The sequence below is a fragment of the Ovis canadensis genome, chromosome 3, assembly GCF_042477335.2.
Source record: "Ovis canadensis isolate MfBH-ARS-UI-01 breed Bighorn chromosome 3, ARS-UI_OviCan_v2, whole genome shotgun sequence".
Lineage (NCBI taxonomy): Eukaryota > Metazoa > Chordata > Mammalia > Artiodactyla > Bovidae > Ovis > Ovis canadensis.
In genome coordinates, this window is record NC_091247.1 from 95,334,083 (window position 1) to 95,358,459 (window position 24,377).

General features: G+C 46.9%; 1 protein-coding gene across 4 annotated transcripts in view; it reads right to left on the minus strand.

The window, feature by feature from the left end:
- Positions 1–7,733, minus strand: part of RAB11FIP5 (RAB11 family interacting protein 5) — a 45,176-nt gene extending 37,443 nt beyond the window's left edge. The window contains exon 1 of one of the 4 annotated variants that reach the window (XM_069583698.1): positions 6,979–7,733. In XM_069583698.1, coding sequence (XP_069439799.1) covers positions 6,979–7,409 — 431 coding nt within the window. In that variant the 5' untranslated portion in view covers positions 7,410–7,733. The remainder of the gene's footprint in view (positions 1–6,978) is intronic. The other 3 variants (XM_069583696.1, XM_069583695.1, XM_069583697.1) reach the window with 3 other exon arrangements.
- Positions 7,734–24,377: the final 16,644 nt, after the last annotated feature.

The following is a 24,377-nucleotide window of genomic DNA, read 5'->3' on the forward strand; positions in this document are numbered from 1 at the left end:
TTGCAGACCCAGCGTCTGCTGTGTCTCCTACATTGCAGGCAGATTCTTTACCTGCTGAGCCACCAGGAAAGCACCGCAACAGGTGGACACAAGCAGTGACATCCCTCTGTGGGGAAGCCAGGCTGAGAGTAGGCATAGAACTGTGTGCATGAAGAAAGCTGCGTTTCTGCAAACACAGTGTGAGGGGGAGAAGAAAGCTATAATGCATTGGCTTTTAAAAGTATATGAGAACTGGTAATCCTGGTTGCCTCCAAAGAAAGGAGCTAGATGACTCAAGGGCAGGGCAAGGAAAATTTTTCACTGTGTAACCTCTGTATCTTTAGAATTTTTAAACCAGTAAACTACTCAAAAATAAATGTGGAAGAAAGTCAGGCTGTTTTGCTGAGAGAAGCACACAGCTAAACTAACTCAGCTCCCCTCCACTCCCTTTCCTGGCCCAGCCCATCCCACTTCCTTTCCCTTGCAGAGGGGCAGTCTCCCTCCCAACTCACCCAGCCCCTATCACACTTCATCTGTCATTCAAGGCTCTACCTCCTACAGGCAGGCCACCCTGATCACAAGCCTGGTGAGTTGGTCCTTCTTTTGATCCTTTCTCGCATACTTTTTATATACCGCTTTTTAGTTAATTACCCTTCCTGTATTAAGTCTTGCCTCAAACATATTTTTGCCTTCCTAGGGAAAGGGCTATAAATTTTCTTTCTCATGTTTCCTCCAAAGCCCTAACCTTGGCACAGTGGTTGCCCAGTAATTACTTACCAGATGTTGAACAAAACAAAGAAAGAAAAAAGCAAACCGCCGCATGACTGTAGGAAGAGGAACTAGATGGCTCGGAGGGTTCCATCACAGTAAAACAAGCATGTCATTTTTTGGGAAAGGTCAGGAAGTCTTGTATCTGGTGATGATATCCCAAGCCCAGCTATGCTGCACAAGTCAACGAGAGCAAATCTCCCTGGGGTGGGGGCTGGGGATGTCTGGGGCCAAGGCAGAGCTTTCCAGCCCCTCCCTAACTCCTGTGAGACAGTGTAGTGGCAGTGATACCCTCTTCCCCAAACGACCAGGCAACACCCCCATCTCCTGAGAAAGCTATGACTAGACACGGAGCTGCAGACTAAACGCACTTATCCCAGCCAGTCGAGGCTTCTCACAGGAGAAGCAGGTCATGCTTCCAGAGCCTCCAAGCCTGACCACAGAGATGGACTTTGGGGAGGAGAGATGAACCCCAAGGAGGGCAGCTGCTGAACACCGGGTTCCGTGCCAAGCTGAATGCTGGGAGACAGGAGGGAAGACTCAGACGGATGGTGCAGCATGGTGCTGAAGAGCACAGAATCTGGAGCCAGACTGTCTGGGTACAAGCCTGACAGCCATGTACTGTGTACCTTTACGAAAGTCACTTCACCTCTCTGTGTCTCAGTTTCCTCACTTGTTAAACACAGCAACAGTACCTACACCTCAAGAGGTTGTTATAAGCTGACGGAAGACAAATCCTCAGGACAGCGTCAGCACCTAAGCAGGACATAATCAATGATACACTAGACAAATGAGGCAATGACAGTTCTCCAAAAACAAGTGCTACATGCGGTCTGTATGGGAACTCAGAGCAAGCTGGGTGGCAAACGGGATCCCTGATGGCCAGCCTGACAGGTCTGGGGTACCTCCTCCTCCAGGAGGCCGTCTCTGACTACAGCTGAGCCCAGGACTTCTGTCTGCTCTGAAATCTCCAGTGTTTCCTGGCTAGGCCCCAAAATACAGCACCTGGCCATGGCCCTTCCTCCAAATGAGGGTCTATCCTCCTAATAAGACTGCACCCTCTGAACATGCAGGCTGGGGTCATGTGCTCCCCTCCTTTCAACTCCCCGCCCAACCAGTGGCCTCCCCTGGCCTCTGCCCAGGCAGAAAGGCCTGTGGATTAGACTGTTCCTCAGCGTTTCAGAGAAAGGCCTGTGGATTAGACTGTTCCTCAGCGTCTCGGAGAAGTCCCAAGGCCCCCTTCCCTAACCCAGTGGAAATGTCCCCATCTCCCTAAAAGCGCTCTGGCACTTCCACAGAAACCTTGGGATGCACTCAGGGCCCCAAGTGCCATCTCTTCTTTGCCCCCAGTCCTTCAGCCCCGCAGGCTGCCAGGGCCTAAGAGAAACCACAGAGCCCCACCCTCCCTAATTGCTACATACCTGAGCCTGCCACTCGCCCTCCCAGCCTCCATTTCCACACCTCTAAGCACTCTGACAGCTCTGACATTAGAATTCCACGGTCAGTGGTCAGTCGAGGTCAGTGCTTCCATTTCCCACCCCTGGGGTCAACTGAAGGTCAAGGTGGCCCCTGACAACACCCCCCCTCCCCCACACCACCAGCACTATCTCCTGGGAGCTAAACTAGCTTATTATGCTCACTAAGGAGACCTGGGCCCAGCCCCACAGGCCAGCTCAGTCAGAACAAAGCCATCAGACTCCTCCTTGACAGAACTGCCAGCTGCAGAAATGACCCACTCCCTGGACTGATCCCTATTACTTGGCCATGAGGAAGGGCAAGGCTTCTTCACGACCGCACCAGTTTGCAGAAGACGGCCCTGAGCAGGAAAAAAATAAGGTACAGACTCCCAGAGAACACACAGAGCTCCTGTCATTGTATTAATCTTGTCCCTGCGCAGGGTGGGAATGGCAGGGGAAACACCTGCACGAGGCCAGATAAGCCTTTTAGTGTCGCTGTGGCTGGCGAGCGTGTCACAGCACCAGGGTGGCAGCAATAAAGAGAGCAGGCAGCCCCATCAGAAGAAAGGGACAGCCCTCAAGGTCACCCGCATGGAGCTCTGCTGAGTTGCGTCTGTCCCCAGCTGCCAGCAGGGAGGGGAAAACAGGGCCAGCTGTGGAGGGAAGGGAAAGCTGCTGTGCTTGCCAGTCTGACGGGGGAGTCACTTCCTACCCCTCCCCACACCCCCAGACGCTGCTGCTCAAGCAACCCCAAATAAAAACTGCCCCATAACTCAGGGAATGCAGCCTCCCCAAGCCCTAACTACTGCTTTTAAGAACAGCCACGCCCTTCCCAGCAGCCAAGCAGACTTCCCCAGCGGCCAGGTCCGAGGCTGGAGCAGCAGCTAGAGCCAAGGACCCTCATGGCCTCAGCTGCTTCCTGAGGAGCAGTCACAGCTGGAAACCAGCAGGGACGAGGCTGTGGGTCACGCACCATCTGTCTGCAAGAGGAACACGCAGTCCATCTGGAGGCTAGGGGGCAGGTGGGAGCCCTCAAAGACCATGCCACCTTAGACCAGCCGGCTACACTGGCTTCAGGTGCCTCTCCCAGGGCCCCAGACCCTCCTCAAGGAGGTCTCAGGGCACCACCGCCACCCAGGCAGAAGGCTCAGGTCTCCAACCTAAGTCCTCCGCAGCACAGGCCCCCCGGAGGCCCTCATAAAACCAACGAGACAGGTCTGACCAGGGCTGATCGAGCCACTTAGAGGGCAACAGCTGCAGCCTGTCCATGGTCCCATTTAACCCAAATCGAAGCCACAGACGTGGCCTTTCCAAGGAGCCAGACTGTAACCCTCTGTCCAACAGGCCCAGGAAGGGGGTTCTTTTAAGGAAGGGACCATTTTTCTCCATACAAGTACCCACTGGGGAGTACTATGGATGGCACTGAGGTACAAACCAGAAAGCACACATCTAAAGAAGCTAAAGAGGGAACTTCCTGCAAGTCCAGTGGTTAGGACTTGGTGCTTTTCACTGCAGGGGCCTGGGTTCGATCCCTTGTTGGAGAACTCAGATCCTGCAAGCTGCTCGGAGTGGCCAAAGAAAGAAGTATCTCTTGGGATTTTCAGAGCCACGGTGATCCATGAATGGTTTCATTGAAGGGAGAGGGTTATAGTTAGTTTCCTTGTGTATCCCATTAAATGTTGTTTCGACAATTTTCTTTTTAATCAATTGGAAGCGTCCGGTGAAATCCCTCACCTCAAATAGCAACCCACTGACAAAGCAGCTTCGGGGACTATTGAGGTACCTAGTACCCTCGCCCTCATCATCATTACCAGCACATAAGGAGGGCCCTGGGAATAACCCAACAAGAATATCTTGAAAGCTTGCTATGTCTCTAGGACAATAATTAGACTTTTAGAGACACCACTGTATTTAATTTGTACAATTCTGACTGTTATCACATAGGACCTTTTCAGAATTGAAGAAACAGGTTAAGTAACTGGCCTGCTAATAAGTGATAGAACTGGGAAATCCCAGTTTTCATGTTCTTAAACAGTATGCTGCTGCCCTGCCAGGAAAGACAGCTGCAGAGATCTAAGGCTGATCTGAGCGTGGCTCCAGAACTGCAAAGGGCTCCCAAGACTAGCCCAATTCTCAAAACTCCAGCAGCAAAGAGAATGGTGGAAGGATGTGAAGGGCCAGGTCATTTCATCAGGAGCTCTCATACTTCTGTGAGTACCCTGCCACCACAGTCCTGGGGCTTCCCCAGGTGCTAAGTTCTGTATTATCTCCTCCTGTCACATGAGAGGCTCCTCTAAGACAGGGGACATCTCCGAGATCATAGCTACCAGGCTACCAAAACCTCCCTCCACCATCACTGCCGTTCACTGACCACCAAACATGTCCAGGAACTAGGTGCTCCTTTCATCTCTTACATCAACCTTGTCAAGATATGAAATTAGCCCATTTTACAGATGAAAATACTGAGGCGCCAGTGTTTACTTGACTGGCCACAAGGTGGCAGGTTTGGGAAGGGAATCTGCAACTCCACAGGCCCCTCCTCTTAAGCTTGAGACTGCTCTTCCCTAGTCAAGTGCTGTCTGGGCAACACAGGGCCATCTGCTCTCCTTAAGAGCACCACAGCTGGTTCCTGGAGTTCTTTGCCACCATTATCCAGAGCTGAGGAGGGCACACCCCAATCCTCTCCCCACTGGAAAATGTGCAGACTCACTGTCTTAGCAGTTCACGCCAAGGTGCTCCAGGAAAGGCCATGAAGAGTGGCCATCAGAGCCAGAGGTGAAAGGTGCAAACTAGAGCGGGAGCAGCAGCCCTCACCTCTGTCAATGGGCATGCTGTCTGGTCCCATAAACTAAAAGATTGGGCTGATTTTACAGGCATTTCTGCTGCCCGTAAGTCCCCCTCCTCCTGCCCCCTCCAAGTTCTATAAATAACCCAGGTCAATGCATCACAGGAAAGGCAGCCAGGTGGGTGTGGAAAGATCCTGTGGAAAAGATGACTTCTCTAAAGTAAATTAAAGCTCCCACTGAGATCAAGGGGTGGGTACGTCCAGTTCTCCAAGAGGGACTGTCCTTGGCTGAAAACAGGTGCATGCGGGCTGAAAGACAGCTCAGTTAAGGAAGACCCAGAGGCCAAGAAGAAAGCAAGAGCAGGAACTGAAAAAAATCAAAGCCCCTCCCCAACCCCCTTCCCCTGCAAGTCACTGACCTCACAGAAGCCCCTCCCCACAAGCCTAGAGACTCTGTGTCTGTGCTCTTAGTCTCCCCTCTAGTACTCACCCCCAACCCCACCCCCACCAGCCCGGGACGTGTTATCTACCAGTCTGGTCAGATTAGCTGAGAGGTGGAGATTGAAGGACCAGGAAAGAAAGGGGTGGAATGAATTTGGGGGCAGGAGCCTCTCCTGGAAAAGAAAGGGCTAAGAGAGCCAGAGAAGAGCTTTCTGCCCCACCCCACCCCCTTGGGCTCCCTGAGCCAGGCAGGGGGGAGAGGACAGAAAAGGGGAGGAAAAAAACAAAAGGAGGGCCAAACTATACCACGTGATCCCACAGCCAGCAACCAAACAGCAAGTCAGGAGGGAAGGCGAGGCCAGGGAGGGAGAGATGGCACTAGGTCACAGCCCTCCCCAAACCTGCCCTGTGCTAACTAGTTTCCCACCAAAGCCACAACAAGCCATGAAGGCCTTCTGTACCCACGTTTTTAAAGTGTTCAAGGTCAGATCTTTTCTGTCCAAATACTGCTTTCATCTGGGTCTGTACCAGGCTCATCCTTCTCCAGCAAGCCTTCCTAGATTGACTCAGTTGGATGCCATTTCATTTGGGCAAACCTGTCCAGCACCTGTCCCAACCCCTTACCCTCCTCATCCAGGAGCCATGGGACCCCTGACCCCCAGCCCCTTATGCTCCCCATCCAGAGGTCATGGGGCCTATGGGTGGCATCACCCCAGTTAACTATCTGAGAGACCCATGGCTGGTTGTCTGGCCTCCAGATCCTGCCCAAGCCCAAAACAGGAAATGAGGCTCCAAGTCTGAAGCCTTGATCTTAACACAGAGAAAGTTAAATGCTGCCAAAATAAATGATTAAAGAAAAAAGCAGTAACTCATTGGCCTTTCTAGGTATAAGTGACTGGGAGACCATCTCCTGCTGTGCCTTAAGCACATGCTGCCTCCACCTCAGGCAGGACACCTGAAGCCTAACTAACGCGTTTCCTTCTTAGAGGTCCTCCTGTTCTCCGATCAGGGACACTGAAGAGTAGGCTTTGGGGCGTTCCTAAGCAGCAGAGGGCACCCGAGTGCCGGGAAGCAGTAGATGCCCTCTGCAGCCTCTGGATCTGGTGTGGCACCTCCGTTCAATCGCTGCCCTCCTCTCACAGGGCGAGGCAGCGCCTCTCCACTTCCCTGCGGGCCTGGTGTGGAACAGGCGTCCGCAGGCAGTTACCCTCCCCTTCGAAGAAAGTGGGGCAGGCCCAGAGGCCCTAGGAATGGCCCCCAGATTTTCCTTCTTGAGGTTCCCACAGCCCAGGAGTCTCTGGATCCCACTCCTAACTTCACTTGACAATCTACTCCTAACAGTAGACCACCATTCTCAACCCCTCAGGCCTCCCAAATACTTGGGGGCCGGAAGGAGACCCTATATGTGAAGAACCAACGTGTCGGTTTACGCCCTTGAACCCCAGGCAAAAGGGCGCACCGCCCCCGCCAAGGTGTGGGGTCCTGCGTCCCCCAGCCCCGCCCCGCGAGGCCTTTAACCGTTTCTGCTCCCCCGCGCCCCGCACTCACTGAGTGTGCTGGGCGCGGCCTGCGCCGAAGACCTCATCCAGCGCCACCGTGGCCTGGCCCAGGAATTTGTCGACGCCGATGAGCGAACGGTGCATGGTGGTGAGCACCAGCTGGCAGGCGGCGGCTGAGCCCGCGGCCCAGGGCGCCGGGCCCGCATCGGCCTCCTGCGCCCGTAGCAGGCCGTCCAGGGCGCCGGGTGGCAGCTCGAAGGAGCACTCCTCGCGCCACTCGGGACATCCCGGCGTCTTCTCCACCACCGACGTGCTGTACTTCTCGCGGCCCACCTGGATCACCGTGTACGCGTCGCTGGTGCTGCCCGCGCCGGAGCTCTTGCCCCGCAGCCCGCGGGCCCGCAGCACCGTCACCTGGACGTGCGTGGGTAGCCAGCGGGAGGGCCCCGCCGCCGGCTCGGCGCCCCGCACCAGGGCCATAGTGGCGGAAGCGGCGGCGGGCGAGGCCTGGCCGAACCAGGACCGCAGACACCCGGACCAAGTAAGAAACTGGACAGCGGCGGAGGGTGGCCAGGAGCCGGCTCGGAGTGCCGCCGCAGCTGCGGGTTGGGCCGGGCCGGGCTGGGCCGAGCCGGCCGCCGCCTCCCCGCCTTCCCGGCCGCCGGCCGCGCCGCGACGTCAGCGCCCCGCCTCCCGCCCCGCCCCGCGGCCGCAACCCGCGACTAGCGACCGGGACCCGGACCCGCGCGACAGTGCGGCAGAGCGGCGGGAAGGTGGCCGCCACGCCCTCGCCCCGGCCGCCGCAGACCAACCGGGAGCTAGAGGTCAGCCGGGTGCCGCGCGGGCCGTGGGCGGGGCGCGCGGCCTCCGCAGAGCAGGGGGCGGGGCTCCCGCGTCGGTACCGCCCCCAACTGGGGGCGCCCGGGAAACCCTGCCTCGTCTGGGGGCCGCGCCGCACCCTCGGCCGGGTCTGAAATGCCCGCTCCGCGCCTCCCGGCCAATCCCAAGTCTTCCTTCAAGACGTCCCTGCCCGGAAAGCCCTCGCCCTAAAACTGCTCCGCCCCACCCCTCCCCTGGATGGCCATCCCCTTGGCGCTGGCAAGTGGGAGCCTTGCGGACCCCGGCTGCCCCCTTGGTTTCTCCTCCAGCCTGCCCTTGCCGGGGAAGTTCCCCGCGTGAAACCAGAGGCGATTCACGCTACGCCGCGTGATGGTTCCGGGTCAGCGACCCGAAAGCGGGTGAGCTGCCGCTGTCTCCCACTTCTACGCGCGGGAGGGACCAAGTATGCAGCAAGAACCCGGCGAGGGAGTCCAAGGAGCTCGCCCTCAGCGTCCACTGCGGCGTAGAGCAGAGATGAATAAATGAGTAACCACATCAATATTTAAGTGTTCACTCGGACCGCTGGGGCTCATGCGTCCCGAGTTGGGGAAAATTATAGGCTCTGGTTGAGGTTTTAAACAATTCCTTATATCCATTAAGTTCCTACTCTGTGCAAAACCCTTGGTATTACTTGCATGGTTGGGTTTATTATTGATAATGACAACAGTGGTTAATAATTGCAGATGCTGAATTTCGGCCAGTGCTGGCCCCTATGTTTTACATACGTTACCTCATTTTGTCCCCAAAGCAGCCCTGTGGGGTGAGTATGGTTTTTAATCCTTATTTTCAGGAAGATAAAATTGCAGCTTAGAGAGGTTAACCTGCCATGATTCATAACTGGAGAAAGTGGGATATGAATCCGCACAGATGACTCCAAAGTCGTTATTGTTGTTTTAGTTTCAGAGCCTGTATTAAAAACCGTATTTTAAAAAATATATATGAAACACAGAGCTTTAAAAAAAAATCAAATAGGACAGAAATGCTTATGATGAAAAGCAAAAAATTTCCTTCCCACCCCTCATTCCAGGGTTAACTTTGGGCTTGGTGGTTACCTCCCCATCTCTACGTGCTTACATAGTTACATCTAGATTTATCAGGACTGGTCACTATCTATTGTCTTCCTGCTAGGACAGATAATGATTTAGCTCCTGCCCACTTTTCTCTCTCAGTCTTATGTGTTGTAGTTATGCTTTTGCTGTTGTTGTTGCTCCTCTATTGGATACTTTGATAGTGAAGTGAAGTGAAAGTCGCTCAGTCATGTCCGACTCTTTGCGACCTAATGGACTGTAGCCCACCAGGCTCCTCCATCCATGGAATTCTCCAGGCAAGAATACTGGAGTGGGTTGCCGTTTCCTTCTCCAAGGGATCTTCCCAACCCAGTGATCGAACCCAGGTCTCCTGCATTTGATAGTGGAAACCTTGATGTCTTCTTGGGGAGACTCCACAGTACTTCTTGATGTTTTATGCTGTGAAAGAAGGATGCCAGAATCCCCACTTTTCCAGGCTATGTCCTCTACCAGGAATATGGTGGTATACCAGGTACATGAGACCCATGGAAGCGTATTGTGCACCAGGGCTCAATCCTTCCACCTCACCTATGATCAAAATGGGGTGAAGGAGTATACTCTGCTGAGCCCTGCAGCCCAGCATCCCTGTGGACAGCACCTAGCTTTGGAGACAGCCACCTCTGCCTATGGATCGTGGCTCTCTGCCACTTAACAACAGTAAGACCTGAAGGTTAAGCCAGCTCTCTAACCTCTCTCAGCCTTGTTTCCTGATCTACAAAATGGGGATAATGATTCCTACTTTAAGCAGTTGCTGAGATTACATGATAGAGACCATCACAAATGATCTCAAAGCATCTGAACATCATATATAGCTTCTTTCTGATTATAAAATTTATTTGGAAAATACAGAAAAATATAAAGAAGGAAATAAAAAATAGATTAGGATCTCACTGTTCAGAAATAAGCACTGTTAACAACTTGTTGAATTTCTTTCCAGTCTTTACAGTGTATGTTGTTGTTTTATATGCATTCGGTTGTGAGGGAATTATAGTGTAATGGTTAAACCTGGGTGCTCTTGAGTCCTTGTTCTCCCATTTGCTTTATGTATACTTTTTCATTTACCTTTGAAGACAACCCTTTAAAGCAAATGCTATTGCTACCTTTGGGCTTCCTGGGTGGTTCAGCAGCAAAGACTCCAACTACAATTCAGGAGATGTGGGTTCAGTCCCTGGGTTGGGAAAATCCCCTGGAGAAGATCGTGGCAACCTACTCCACTATTCTTGCCTAGGAAATCCCATGGACAGAGGAGAATGGCGGGCTACAACCCATGGGGTTGCAAAGAGTTGGATACGACCTGGGGACTAAACAGCAACAACAAATTGCTACTTCATCTTCATGGGTGAGGAAGCTAAAGTTTGTAACCAGAAAATTGCAGACTGGACTTGGGCTCAGGTCCAAGTGACTCTACTGCCTGTGTTACTCTGCCCTTACACTGGCTTAGTTTGTTGGTCATCTAAGCCTACTACATCATTTGAAGTCAATAAAGCAGGAAGTGTTGTCATACCCATTTTACAGATGAAGAAATTGAGATATAAAAAAAGGTTAAACAGGCTTGCCTGAGGTTAAAAGTCAGGATGAAGCCCCACTTTAAGAATAAACTCCCTGGGGGCTTTGCAAATGAAGGTATCTTTGCCGAGCCATGACTAGCATATGCTTGTCATTGCCCTTTAATGGCTCTGTTTAATGTGTTTTCTTAGCTCTCCAACATGACAGGACTGGCTCCGTCCGCCCACTTCCCTCCCCATCCCCCATGGAGTAGTACGGCTCCAGGAAAGGGCAAAAGAGAACAAAGATGGGCTACTCCCTCCTTCCTCCTGCCCTGGCCCTCATAATTTGGCAAGCTCAGGCTTCCTGCTAGCCTGGGATTGCAGCTGCAAGAGGGCAGTGAAGTCAGGAAGGTCTCCACTGCAGGCCACTTGGCCCTAAGAGAAAGGGTGGGCTCTATTAGCTGTTTGCAGTTGAGAAAAGAGCAGAAGCTCTGAAAACATTGAGGTCTTGGCCACCTAGAGGTGTTTTCTGCTCTAGGAGATGAGACCACCCACTGCAGTCTGATGTGAGGGTTAAAGAGAGACCCCTCCTGCTTCCTCTTCTTCCCCAGGGTTGGGTGTGTTCTCTGCCTTCCTGGGCCTCTCTAGTGCATTCAGGACAGTTCTTGCTTTGAAACAGTGGTCCTTTTATGTAATTTCCACTCATTGCTTCCCTGGGCAATATCATAACCCTTCCGTGCAGGCACTATAAAATGCATTTCCCCGGCTCTGCAAGCTACATTTCCCCCTGTCCTTCACCTCTCCCTCCCACATTTTGAAGGGCCTTTACTATAATTGACTTCCCTGGTGGCTCAGACGGTAAAGCATCTGTCTACAATGCAGGTGACCCAGGTTTGATCCCTGGGTGGGGAAGATCTGGAGAAGGAAATGGCAACCCACTCCAGTATTCTTGCCTGGAAAATCCTATAGACGGAGGAGCCTGGTAGGCTACAGTCCATGGGGTCACAAAGAGTCGGACACGACTGAGCAACTTCGCTTTCACTTTACTATAATAGAGTCACCCAGCCTGGGTTTAAATCCTGGTGCCACCACTTACTAGTGGTATAAGCTTGGGCAAAATACTGAGCCCCAGAATCTCAGTCTCCACATTATAAAATGGGCCTAATAATATATCTAATAATTAATAAGATTAGTATTAGAGCTAGCTCAAAATACCCTAAGCAGTGATGAGTAACACCTTAGAAATCTTTGCTGAAAGCTGAAGGTAGTACCTTCTTGTTGTTCCCTTTGCAGTTCTTTGATTGCCAGTGAGATTGAACATTTTTTTCAGTTATTACTCATCTGTATTTCCCCTTTTATTAAGTTTATTTTTGAATTGTCTCTTTTCTATGCCCATTTTTCTTTGAAGCCTTAACTTACTAATTTATATTAACCCTGTCTATGTTAGGCATAACAATACTTTGCCTTTTTTATTTATTGCAAATATGTTTTGACATATGTTATGGAGTCAAATCCTTGAATTTCTTCTAATATTTCAAGCTTATGTTTTATCACACTCACAGGTCCAATAATATCCATTCATATTTTTTCTAGTTTTTAAATTGTTTGGCTTTTTCTTTGTTCCTTCATTCTCTTTAATTTCTTCTAGAAACTATTTTGATGAATGATTTGAGGTGAAAATGTAACTCTGTCTTCCCCAGCAGCTATCCAAGTTTCCCAATACTTACTAAAAAACCCTGTCCCTTTGCCATTGGTTTTCTTGCTCTTATATATACAGAGTCTGAACTTTTTACTCGAATCCACTGAGATTTGTATCTTTCTGTCAGTGCTATTCCATTTTGATTATTGTTGATTATTGTTGTCTTTTAAATGCTTTACTACAGCAGAAGGGGAAATCTTCACTCGTTTCTCTTTTTATAACTGCTCTCACCTGTGTATTCATCCCCATGAGCTCTAATTCTTTTTGGAATTATAAGAGAAATTGTTATGAGAAAAACTGACATCTTTTCAAACAATAGCCATACTCCTGACTTCTATTTAACATTGTGCTGGAGGTTCTAGCTAGGGCAATTAGGCAAGAAAACAAAATAAAGCTAGATTGGAAAGGAAGAGTAAAACTATCTATTTACAGATTAGATGACCTTGTAAACAGAAAATCATAAGAAACAATTAGAACTAATAAATGGGTACAGGATACAAGATCAATATATTAAAATCAACTGTTTCTACATACTAGCAATGAAAGTTTTTAAATAAAATTAAAATAATTCCATTTATGAGTACCAAAAAGAATAAAATGCTTAGAAACAAATAGGACATAACAAAAGAAGTGTAAGAGTTGCACACTGTAAACTACAAAACATCACTGAAAGAAATTAACAAAGACCTAATTAAAAGACATCTCCTGTTCATAAGTTGAAAGACTTAATATTGTTAAGATGCCAGTACACCCCAAATTGGTCTGCAGATTCAACACATTCCTCATCAATATCCCAGCTGCTGTTTTTTGCAGAAATTGACAAACTGATCCAGGAAATCATATGGAAATGCAAAGGACCCAGAATAGCTAAACAAATCTTGGAAACAAAAAACAAAGTTGGAGGACTAACATGTCCCGATTTCAAAACTTACTACAAATCAAGACAATAAGATACTGGCATAAGGATAGACATAGATCAGTGGAATAGAATTGAGATTCCAAAAATACACCCTTACATTCATGGCCGACTGATTTTTCAGTAAAGATTCCAAGACCATTTCATGGAGAAAGAATAGTCTTTTCAACAAATGGTGTTAGGACAGCTGGATATTTGCATGCAAAAGAATTAAGTTGGACCCCTTCCCTACACCATACACAGAAGTTAACCTAAAATAGATCTAAATCTAAGCACTAAACCTATAAAACTTTTAGAAGAAAACGTAGAAGTAAATATTCATGACCTTGGGTTAGGCAAGGCTTTCTTAGATACAACACCAAAAGCACAACCAACCAAAGGAAAAAACAGATAAACTACACTTCATCAAAATTAAAAACTCTCGTCCTTTGAAGATCATCAAGAAAGTAAAAGGACAACGAATGGGTTGAGAGAAGATATTTTTAAATCATAATATATGATAAGGTACTAGTATCCAGAATATTTTGGAGAAGGAAACGGCAACCCACTCCAATATTCTTTTATATATATATATATATATATATATATATATATATATATATAAAAGTTTGTTTATTTACTTGGCTGTGCTGGGTCTTCATTGCTCTAGGAGCTTTTCTGTAGTTGTGGTCAACAGGGGGTCACTTTCTGGTTGTGATGTGTAGGCTTCTCATGGTGATGAGAAGCTTCTCGTGGCTTCTGTTGCAGAGCACAGACTCTGAGGCTCCTGGGCTCTAGAGTGCAGGCTCAGTAGTTGTGGCTCATGGGCTTAGCTGCTCTGCAGCATGTGGGATCTTTTCGGACCAGGGATTGAACCCTTGTCCCCCTGCATTGGAAGGTGGTTTCTCCACCACTGAGCCACCAGGGAAGCCCCACACTCCAGTATTCTTGCCTGGAGAATCCCGTGGATAGAGGAGCGTAGTGGGTTGCAGTCCATAGCGTCATATGGAGTCGGACACGACTAAAATGACTTAGCATGCACACCCGTACAGAATATTTAAAGAACTCTTACAGTTCAACAATAAAGACAAATAACCCAGTTTTAAAATGGGCAAATGATTTGAATAGATATATTCCTAAAGAAGATTTGCAAATAGCCGATACATATGTGAAAAGATATCAAAATATTAGCCATTAAGGAGATATAAATCAAAGCCACAATGAAAAGTTTCCTTGGTGGTCCAGTGGTTAAGAATCTGCCTGCCAAAGCAGGAGACACAGGTTCAATCCCTGGAGGGGGAAGATTCCACATGACTCAGGAGAACTAAGCCCGTGTGCCACAACTATTGAGGCTGTGCCGCAGAGCCTGTGAGCCGCCACTCCTGAGCCCACATGCCACAGTTACTGAGGCTCCCACACCCTAGACCCTGTGCCCTACAGCAAGAACAGCCACTGCAATAAGCCAACACCGCAGCTAGAGACAGCCCGTGCGCAGCACTGAAGACCCAGCACAGCCAAAAATTAATTAAACTATAGGTCCTCTCGAAGCTTAAAAAACCCACAATGAAGTACCACTTCACTCCCTCTAGAATGGGTCTATTTAAAAAAGACAGATGATAACGAGCGTTGTCAGGATGTGGAGACCCTGGAACCCTCATACATTGCTGGTGGGAGTATTAAACGGTACAGCTGCTTTGGAAAACAGTTTGGCAGTTAAATTGTTAAACATGGGAGCTACCATATCACCTAGCAATTTCACTCCTAGAAATATGCCCAAGAGAAGTGAAAACATACATCCTACATAAAAAATGTGCATGAATATTCATCCCCAGATTCCAACCCCAAACCTCCAAACCTGTCACCACCTGCATTCTCCTTTCTCAGAGGAATGGGTGTTCCTGTGTGCTTAATGCTCCTCTTTCTGCCTAGGAATAGTCCAGGGGTCCATCTCTTCATTTGCTTATTTCCTATCCACTGGCTTCTTCATCTCATCATGTAACACATGCTCAAGTCACTGCTAAGAAACACAAGAGGAAACAACACATCCCTCCATCAGTCTGTACCACGTCCTTTCTGTCAGGCTTCCGGAAGATGATTTACCTTAATCTCCGTCTTCCCCCTTCCTACCCTGAACCGCAGCAGCCTGGCTCTCCAGGCTCCCACCCCGTCTACGATGGCAGCATCTCAGGACTCTCCTCCAGCCCTTTTGTTACTCGACCTCTCTGGCATTCAGTAGTTAACCGTTCAGGCCTCCAGCTCCCTAACCCCGCTTTCTGCCTCTGGGCCTGTTTCTGGGCTTTTGCTCCTGCCTCCCCCTCCACTCACCTCTAGGGCTACTGCAGGGACTTCTCTTCCTCCCTCCGCTTCTTTTTATTTATTTATTTCTGGCTTCACTGAGCTTTCGTTGCCATGAGGGCTTTTCTGTAGCTGGGGCGAGCAGGGGCTACTCTCCAGGAACGGCGCGCAGGTTTCTCCTTGTGGTGGCTTCTCTTGTTGTGGCGCATGAGTTCTAGGGAACACAGGCTTCAGTAGGTGCAGCTCATGGACTCTAGAGCTCAGGCTCAATGGCTGTGGCACACGGGCTTAGCTGCCTCACAGCATGCAGGATCTTAGTTCCCTGTCCAGGGACCAAACCCACGTCCCCTGTAGGCCAGCGGATTCTCAACCCCAGATCACCAAGGGGATTCATAACTGCTGGACCACCAGGGACATCCCTTTCCCTCATTTCTTAACGTGGGTTTATTTCCCAGCTCTCTTCTCTTTCCACTCCTCAGGCTCTCCCTGGAGATTCACTTCCCCCCACATGGCTTTATCCACCCTGTATTTGTCCCCAGCTCCCATATTTCTGCTTCCACGCCAGTCCTCTTTCCTGAGCCCTGAGCCCACCCTTGTGGATGCTGCGAAACATCCCCCAAATACCTCTCACTCAACAAGTTTGTATTCATTTTCTAGGGCTGTCATAACAAAATACCACAGCCTGGGTGGTTTAAACAACACAAATTGATTTTTCTCCGTCAGTTCTGGAAGCTAGAAGTCCAAGGTCAAGTTGTTGGCAAATTTGGTTTCTTCTGAGGCCTTGCTCCTTGGCTTGCTGGCGGTGGTCTTCTTGCTTCCTCCTCACATGGATTTCCCCTGGCCTAGGTGTTGTCCCTGTCCTAATCTTCTGTTCTTATAAAGGATACCAGTCCTGCTGGATTCAGTTCAGTTCAGCCGCTCAGTCATGGCTGACTCTTTGCGACCCCATTTATTGGCACACCAGGCTTCCCTGTCCATCACCAACTCTCAGAGCTTGCTTAAACTCATGTCCATCAAGTTGGTGACCATCTCATCCTCTGTCGTCCCCTTCTCCTGCCTTCAATCTTTCCCAGCATCAGGGTCTTTTCCATTGAGTCAGTTCTTCACATCAGGAGGCCAAACTATTGGAGCTTCAACTTCAGCGTGAATATTCAACTTGAATGAATATTGAATATGCAACTTCAACTTCCAATGAATATTCAGGACTGATCCTTTAGGATTGATTGATTTGACCTCCTTGCAGTCCGGGAGACTCTCAACAGTCTTCACCAGCACCACAGCCTTCTTTACAATCCAACTCTCACATCCATACATGACTACTGGAAAAACCATAGCTTTGACTAGACGGACCTTTGTCAGCAAAGTAATGTTTCTGCATTTTAATATGCTGTCTAGGCTGGTCATAGCTTTTCTTCCATGGAGCAAGCACCTTTTAATTTCATGGCTGCAGTCACCATCTGCAGTGATTTTGGAGCCCAAGAAAATAAAGTTTGTCACTGTTTCCATTGTTTCCCCATCTATCTGCCATGAAGTGATGGGACTGGATGCCATGGTCTTAGTTTTTTGAATGTTGAGTTTTAAGCCATTTTTTTTACTCTCCTCTTTCATTTTCATCAAGAGACTCTTTAGTCCCTCTTTGCTTTCTGCCATAAGCGTGGTGTCATCTGCATATCTGAGGTTATTGATATTTCTCCCGGCAATCTTGATTCCAGCTTGTGCTTCATCCTACTGGATTAAGGCCCATTAATATAACCATATTTTACCTTAATTACCTCTTCAAATAGAGAAGGAAATGGCGGCCCACTCCAGTACTCTTGCCTGGAAAATCCCATGACAGAAGAGCCTGGTAGGCCGTGGTAGTCCATGGGCTTGCAAAGAGTTGGACATGACTGAGCAACTTCACTTCACTCACTTCATACTTTATCACTGGAGAAGGAAATGGCAACCCACTCCAGTATTCTTGCCTGGAGAATCCCATGGACAGGGGAGCCTGGCAGGCTGTGGTCCATGCGGTCACTTCAGACACGACTGAAGTGACTGAGCAAGGCAAGGACCTCTTCAAGGGCACTGTCTCCAAATACAGTCACAATATGAGGTACTGGGGGGTTAGGACAAAGGAATTGGCAGGAGGAGCAGGGGGGTGTTGAAATTTAGCCCATAACAAAGTTAAAAGTCGAGCTCATCGTCTCCCCACCATCGCCACCAATTCCGTCTGTGTCATCCCTCTCTTGGTGACTCTCAAGGCCCTCACCAGAAACCTGGAAGGCGTGGTATCCTCTCTAAGGGCGAAACTAAACAGAGGTGTTCCCACAAGACCTGGGAGCTGCAGAGGATGTCTGCCTCCTGCCTGCTTACTCGACACCGTATTGGAAGAAACTGCCAAAGACTACTAGTATTGTGTCAGGAGCCGACTTGAGAGGCTTTCACTGGCCCAAAGTGCAACAGATAGGGCATCAAAGGGATAATAAATCAATGCACTGAAATACATAAAATATATTTAATGATCTCATAATGATCTGTCATCATTAGAAGATACTAAGGAACTTGTTTGGAGGTTCTAGTAGGAGAGCACAGCTACTAATTTACCCTTAACCGAAAAACCATCCTGGGAGAAGGTCATCCTCTCTGACTTGAGCGTGCAGCTTCAGGAAACACATACACAGAACTGTGAGGGAGGAACAGGACACCCACCAGCCCAGCCACATCAGCCAAACAAACCCTGGCAATCAGTGGGGTGACAGGGTGTCAGAGGAGCCAACACTTTATTTTTAAAAACTCCTAAATAAGGGGGGAAAAGCCTCACTTTCTATATGAACTGCAACATGAGGTAACAGAATAGTAGATGAGGAGGATATTTTTTTAATAGAATGAAATGAATTGTTGTGTGTTCCCACGAATGAATGAAGGAGGAATGACTGAAGTGGAAGCTCACCGTCTGGCAGCCTTGAGGGAATGAGCAGATCTGGGCAATGATTGCCCATGGCTGTTGACATCTCACCAAAAAATAGAGAACCAGTAATTATGCACCTCCTGATGGAAGAACCATACCACCACTCATGAGGCAGTCTTGCCCCCAAAATCCAGCCAGAATCTGCTCGTGCCTATAGATCCAACTACAAATTTACAGGAAACATATATGGGACAGAGAAAAATGTTGAACAACAACTCAGGGACGTAACCAATAAAATCCAAACTGTGGGAAATTACAGGACAATTTTTTTCAAAAAAAATAAATTGCAAGGAAAAAAGAGCTAGAGGAAGAACCCAGGAACTTGAAAAATACATTTTTAAGAACGAGTAAATACCGCTCCCTCCCATAGCAGTGAGTACATCCAGCACCCAGACTGTGGCTTCTAAATACCATTCACCAATGAAAAAGAACCAAGATCCTTGGAGAAATGGCTGATTCTAGAACTAGGGCAGGGATAATACAAGACGGGCTTGTATGATTTTGTAATGCCAGAAAACAAGGTAGTCCTCAGGAAGAAAAGAGGGGAGGGATAGTGTCAAAAGAGTACAGCCACCAACCTGAAGGAACTCCCAGTGGCCAGAGCTGGAGTAATTTGAGCAATAAAATATATCACAATAGTACTGGATTATAATCCATAAACCTAAAGTTATATGAATAAATGATTGAATAAGAAGAGATGGAAGAATTTTTTTAATTTTTATGTATTTATTTTTGGCTTTTCTAGGTCTTTATTACTATACTTGGGCTTTTTCTCTAGTTGCAACAAATGGAGGCTACGCTCTATTTGCATTGTCTAGGCTCTTTGTGGTGGCTTCTCTTGTTGCTGAGCAGAGGCTCTAGAGCACAAGAGCTTCAGTAGTTGCAGCTTAAAGGCTAGAGGGCAGGATCAGTAGTTGTCTAACACAGGCATAGTTGCAACAGGTGGAAACTTGCAAGACCAGGGATTGAACCTGTGTCCCCTGCATTGGCAAGCAGATTCTTAACCACTGGACCACAAAGGAAGTCCAAGAATTCTAACAGATACTGCTTCTCCAAGAAGTGGAACGTAATTCACCTCTCCTTGGGTGTGATTGGACTCAAGAGACTCACCTTCAAAGCATAGAGTATGAAAATTAGAAATTTCACAGTGACAAAACTTGACAGACACCACCTTAATCAAGTGATCTAGATTAACATCAGTTCAGTTCAGTTCAGTCACTCTGTCATGTCTGACTCTTCACAACCCCATGAACCACAGTATGCCAGGCTTCCCTGTCCATCACCAACTCCCAGAGTCCACCCAAACCCATGTCCATTGAGTGGGTGATGCCATCCAACCATCTCATTCTCTGTCATCCCCTTCTCCTCCTCCCTTCAATCTTTCCCAGCATCAGGGTCTTTTCAAATGAGTCAGCTCTTCGCATCAGGTGGCCTAATTATTGGAGTTTCAGCTTCAACATCAGTCCTTCCAGTGAACACCCAGGACTGATCTCCTTTAGGATGGACTGGTTGGATCTCCTTGCAGTCCAAGGGACTCTCAAGAGTCTTCTCCAACACCACAGTTCAAAAGCATCAGTTCTTCAGTGCTCAGCTTTCTTTATAGTCCAACTCTTACATCCATACATGACTACTGGAAAAACCATAGCCTTGACCAGGTGGACCTTTGTTGACAAAGTAATGTCTCTGCTTTTTAATTTGCTATCTAGGTTGGTCATAACTTTTCTTCCAAGGAGTAAGCGTCTTTTAATTTCATGGCTGCAATCACCATCTGCAGTGATTTTGGAGCCCAGAAAAATAAAGTCAGCCACTGTTTCCACTGTTTCCCCATCTATTTGCCATGAAGTGATGGGACTGGATGCCACGATCTTAGTTCTCTGAATGTTGAGCTTTAAGCCAACTTTTTCACTCTCCTTTTTCACTTTCATCACTAGTGATAAATCATATTGATTAGCATATGTACAGTGCAATAAGGGCATTTCACCTGTGTGCCTTTATATTAGAAAAACTCATAGCCCTCCTGCCCTGTAGGTGGGAATGTAAACTGCTACAGCCACTATGGAGAACAGTATGGAGGTTCCTTGAAAAATTAAAAATAGAGCTACCATATGATCCAAGAATCCCGCTCCCATGCATATATCTAGAGAATACCATAATTCAACAATACCTGCATGCCAATATACATTGAAGCACTATTTACAATAGCCAAAACATGGAAGCAACCAAATGTCCATCAACAAAGGAATGGATAAAAAAGATAGGGACATATATGTAGTGGAATATTACTCAGCCATTAGAAAGGTCAAAATAATGTCATTTGCAGCAACCTGGATGGACCTAGAGATTGTCATATGGAGTGAAGGAAGTCATAAAGACAAGGGTCATATAATATTGCTTATGTGTGGAATCTAATTTTAAATGGCTATGAATGAACTTATATACAAAACAGAAATAGAGTTATAGGTATGCAAAATAAACTTATGGTTACCAGGGGCAAAGATGGGGCAGGGAAGGATAAATTGGAAGACTGGGATTTATACATACACACTACCATATATAAGATAGACAGCTAATAAGAACCTATGATATAGAACAGGAAAGTGAAAGAAAGTGAAGTCACTCAGTCGTGTCCGACTCTTTGCGACCTCATGGACTGTAGCCTGTCAGGCTCCTCCGTCCATGAGATTTTCCAGGCAAAAATACTGGAGTGGGTTGCCATTTCCTTCTCCAGGGGATCCGGACCCAGGAATCAAAGCCCAGTTTCCAGCACTGCAGGCAGACTCTTTATCATCTGAGCCACCAGGGAAGCCCATAGAACAGGAAGCTCTGCTAAATACTCTGTAATGGCCTATTTGGAAAAAGAATCTGAAAAAATAGAATGGGTATATGTATACATAGAACAGAGTCACTTTGCTGTACATCTGAAACTAACACAACATTGTAAATCAACTATATTCCAATTTTTTAAAAAAAATAAAGACTCATAGCTGCTTTCTAGCAAGAGAAAAACAACAGACAAATACAAATTGAGGGACATCCTTCAGAATATCTGAGCAGTACCCTTGGCAAGTGCCAAGGTCATGATAATCATCAGAGACGGGAGGAAACTTAGGAGACATGTCCTTCCTTGAGGGGACCTAAACTGTGCACATCCTTGTCCAATTCATCCCCCAAGTGTGATCCCCAAACACTAGGTTTTAGTTTTACCTGTTATTTTGAAGAAATTGCCTTTTAAAAATTATTTTTATTGAGATACAGTTGATTTATAAGATTAAATAAATTTCAGGTGTATAGATAGTGATTCACAATTTTTAAAGTTTATACTCCATTTATAGTTATTGTAAAATATTGGCTATATTCCCTGTGCTGTACAATATATCTTTGTAGCTTATTTTATACACTGCAGTTTGTACCTCCTAATCCTCTACTCCTATCCTGCCCACCCCCTTCCCTTTCCTCTCTGGTAACCACTAGCTTGATCTCTGTGACTGTGAATGTTTCTTTTTTTGTATTTTTTAATTTTTTCATACTTTTTTATATTCGCTGGTTTGCTGTATTTTTAGATTCCACATAGAAGTTATAACATGCAGTATTTGTCTCTCTCTGTCTGACTTTTCACTGAGCATAATATCCTTGAAGTCTATCCATGTTTTTGCATATGGCAAGTTTTCATTCTTCTTTAGGGCTGAATAATATTCCAGTGTGTGTGTGTGTGTGTGTGTGTGTGTGTGTGTGTGCGTGTGTAATCAATTTAGTCATGTCTAACGCTTTGCTGCCTTATGGACTGTAACCTACCAGGCTCCTCTGTCGATGGGATTCTTCAGGCGAGAATACTGGAGTGGGTTGCTATGCCTTCCTCCAGGGGATCTTCTTGACTCAGGAATCAAACCTGTGTCTCCCGCAGTGCAGGCAGATTCCTTACTCCTGAGCCACCGGGGAAGCACTATATTGTTATACATTCACCTGTTAGTGAACACTTAGGTCGCTTCTGTATCTCGGCCATTGTAAATATGCTGCTATGAACATTGAGGGGCTCATATACCTTTTCGAATTAATGTTTTTGTTTTCTTCAGATATAGAGCAAGGAGTAGAATTGCTGGGTGAGGGTAGTTCTGTTTTCAGTTTTTTAGGAACCTCCATACTGGTTTCCACAGCGGCTGCGCCAATGGACATTCTCACCAGTAGTGTACGACATTCTTACAGACGTTTATTTTTTGTGCTCTTTCCGATGATAGCCTTTCTGACAGGTGATATCTCATTGTGGCTTTGATTTACATTTCCCTGTGATAACAGCATTGTGCATCTTCTCATGTGGCTGTTGGTCATCTGTATGTCTTCTTTGGAGAAATGTTCAGGTCTTCCGCTCGTGTTTTAATCAGGTTGTCTGTTGTTACTGATGTTGAGTTGTGTGATCTGCTTTTGTATATTAACCCCTTATCAGTCATATCGTTTGCAAATATCTCCTCCCATTCAGTAGGTTATCTTTTTGTTTTGTTGATGATTTCCTTTGCTGTGTAGAATGTTTTAATTAGGTCCCATGTATTTCTTTTTGTTTTTAGTTCTTTTAGACACAGTCAAAAAGAATATTGGTATAATTTATGTCAAAAAATATTCTGCCTATGTTTTCTTTTAGGAGTTTTGTGGTTTCCTGCCTTACATTTATGTTTTCAATCCATTTTGAGTTTCTCTTACATATGATGTGAGAAGATGGATTTATTTCATTCTTTTATATGTATCTGTACCATTTTCCCAGCACCACTTATTGAAAAGACTAACTTTTCTCCGTTGTATAGTCTAGCCTCCTTTGTTGTAGATTAACTGACCATAATTGCATGAATTTATCTCTAGGCTCTCCATTCTGTTCCACTGATCTACACACACACACAGTGGTGTGTGTGCCAGTACCATACTGTTCTGATTACTGTAGCTTTGTAGTACAGTCTGAGGGAAAAGAGACCTTTTATTCTATTTTAGAAAATATTACAAAATCATTGTTATGTGAAGACATTGTCAAATGAAAGCAAAACACAATAGGAGAAAAGTATTCTTAAAGTATGTGAGTTGGTTAGCTTTTTGAATTACATTGTTTTCTGGATTGCAGGATGTTTTTGGAATTTGTCAGCTTAAACTTTTTTTTTTTTCAATTTTGGGGACAATTTTGAGTTTACAGAAAAGTTGCAAACATAATATAGAGAGTTCCCATTTATCCTTAACCCAGCTTCCAGCAATGTTAACATTTTATAGGTACATTGACCAAACTAAGAAACCAACATTTGGTACAGTATCATTAACTAGACTGCAGACTTTAGAGTTCACCAGTTTTTCCATTAACATCACTTTTTCTGTTCAAAACCCAATCCAGGATCCCACATTGCCTTTGATCATCATGTCTCTTTAGCTTCCTCCCACCTGTGATGTTTGTGTGTACGTGTGCTGAGTCACAGCAGTCATGTCCAACTCTTTGCGACCCTATGAACCATAGCCTGCCAGGCTCCTCTGTCCATGGGACTCTCCAGGCAAGAATACTGGAGTGGGCTGCCATCCCCTTCTCTAGGGGATCTTCCTGACCCAGGAATTGAACCCATGTATCTTACATCTTCTGCCTTGACATGCAGGTTCTTTACCACTAGCACCACCTGGGAAACCCTCTGTGATGTTTACTTGATAGCAGTTCATTAAATGAGACATATGCTCTATACAATTTTCTGAATTTTGTGTTATATTTAACAACAACAAGTTAAAATAAAAACAAAAAAAAAACAAAAAATTACAGTAACTTCTCATTGCTCTTAGAATAGTGGCAGCTAGCCTCAGCCTGGCCAGTGGAGCCCAGATGACTTTGTGCCAGCCTATCTCTGCCTGATTCATAGTGGCCTAGTCACGCAGGCCCCCTTTCTGTCTCTCATATCTTACCTGCTCCTTCCTGCTGCAGGGTCTTTGCACCTGCTGTTTCCTCTACCTGGCACACTCTTCCCTCCTCTGCCAAGGTAACTCCTGCTCCTCTGTTGATATCATTTCAGCGTCCTTCATACAGTCTAGCCTTGCCTGGCCTCCCTAGCTGGGTAGCATCTCCTTACCACAGGCTCTCGTTGCTGTCCACAGTGCTGCACTGGTTTGAGTGGCTATTTGTTTCTGTCTGTCTCTCTGCTAGACCATAAGCTACACGAAAGTAGGGACCA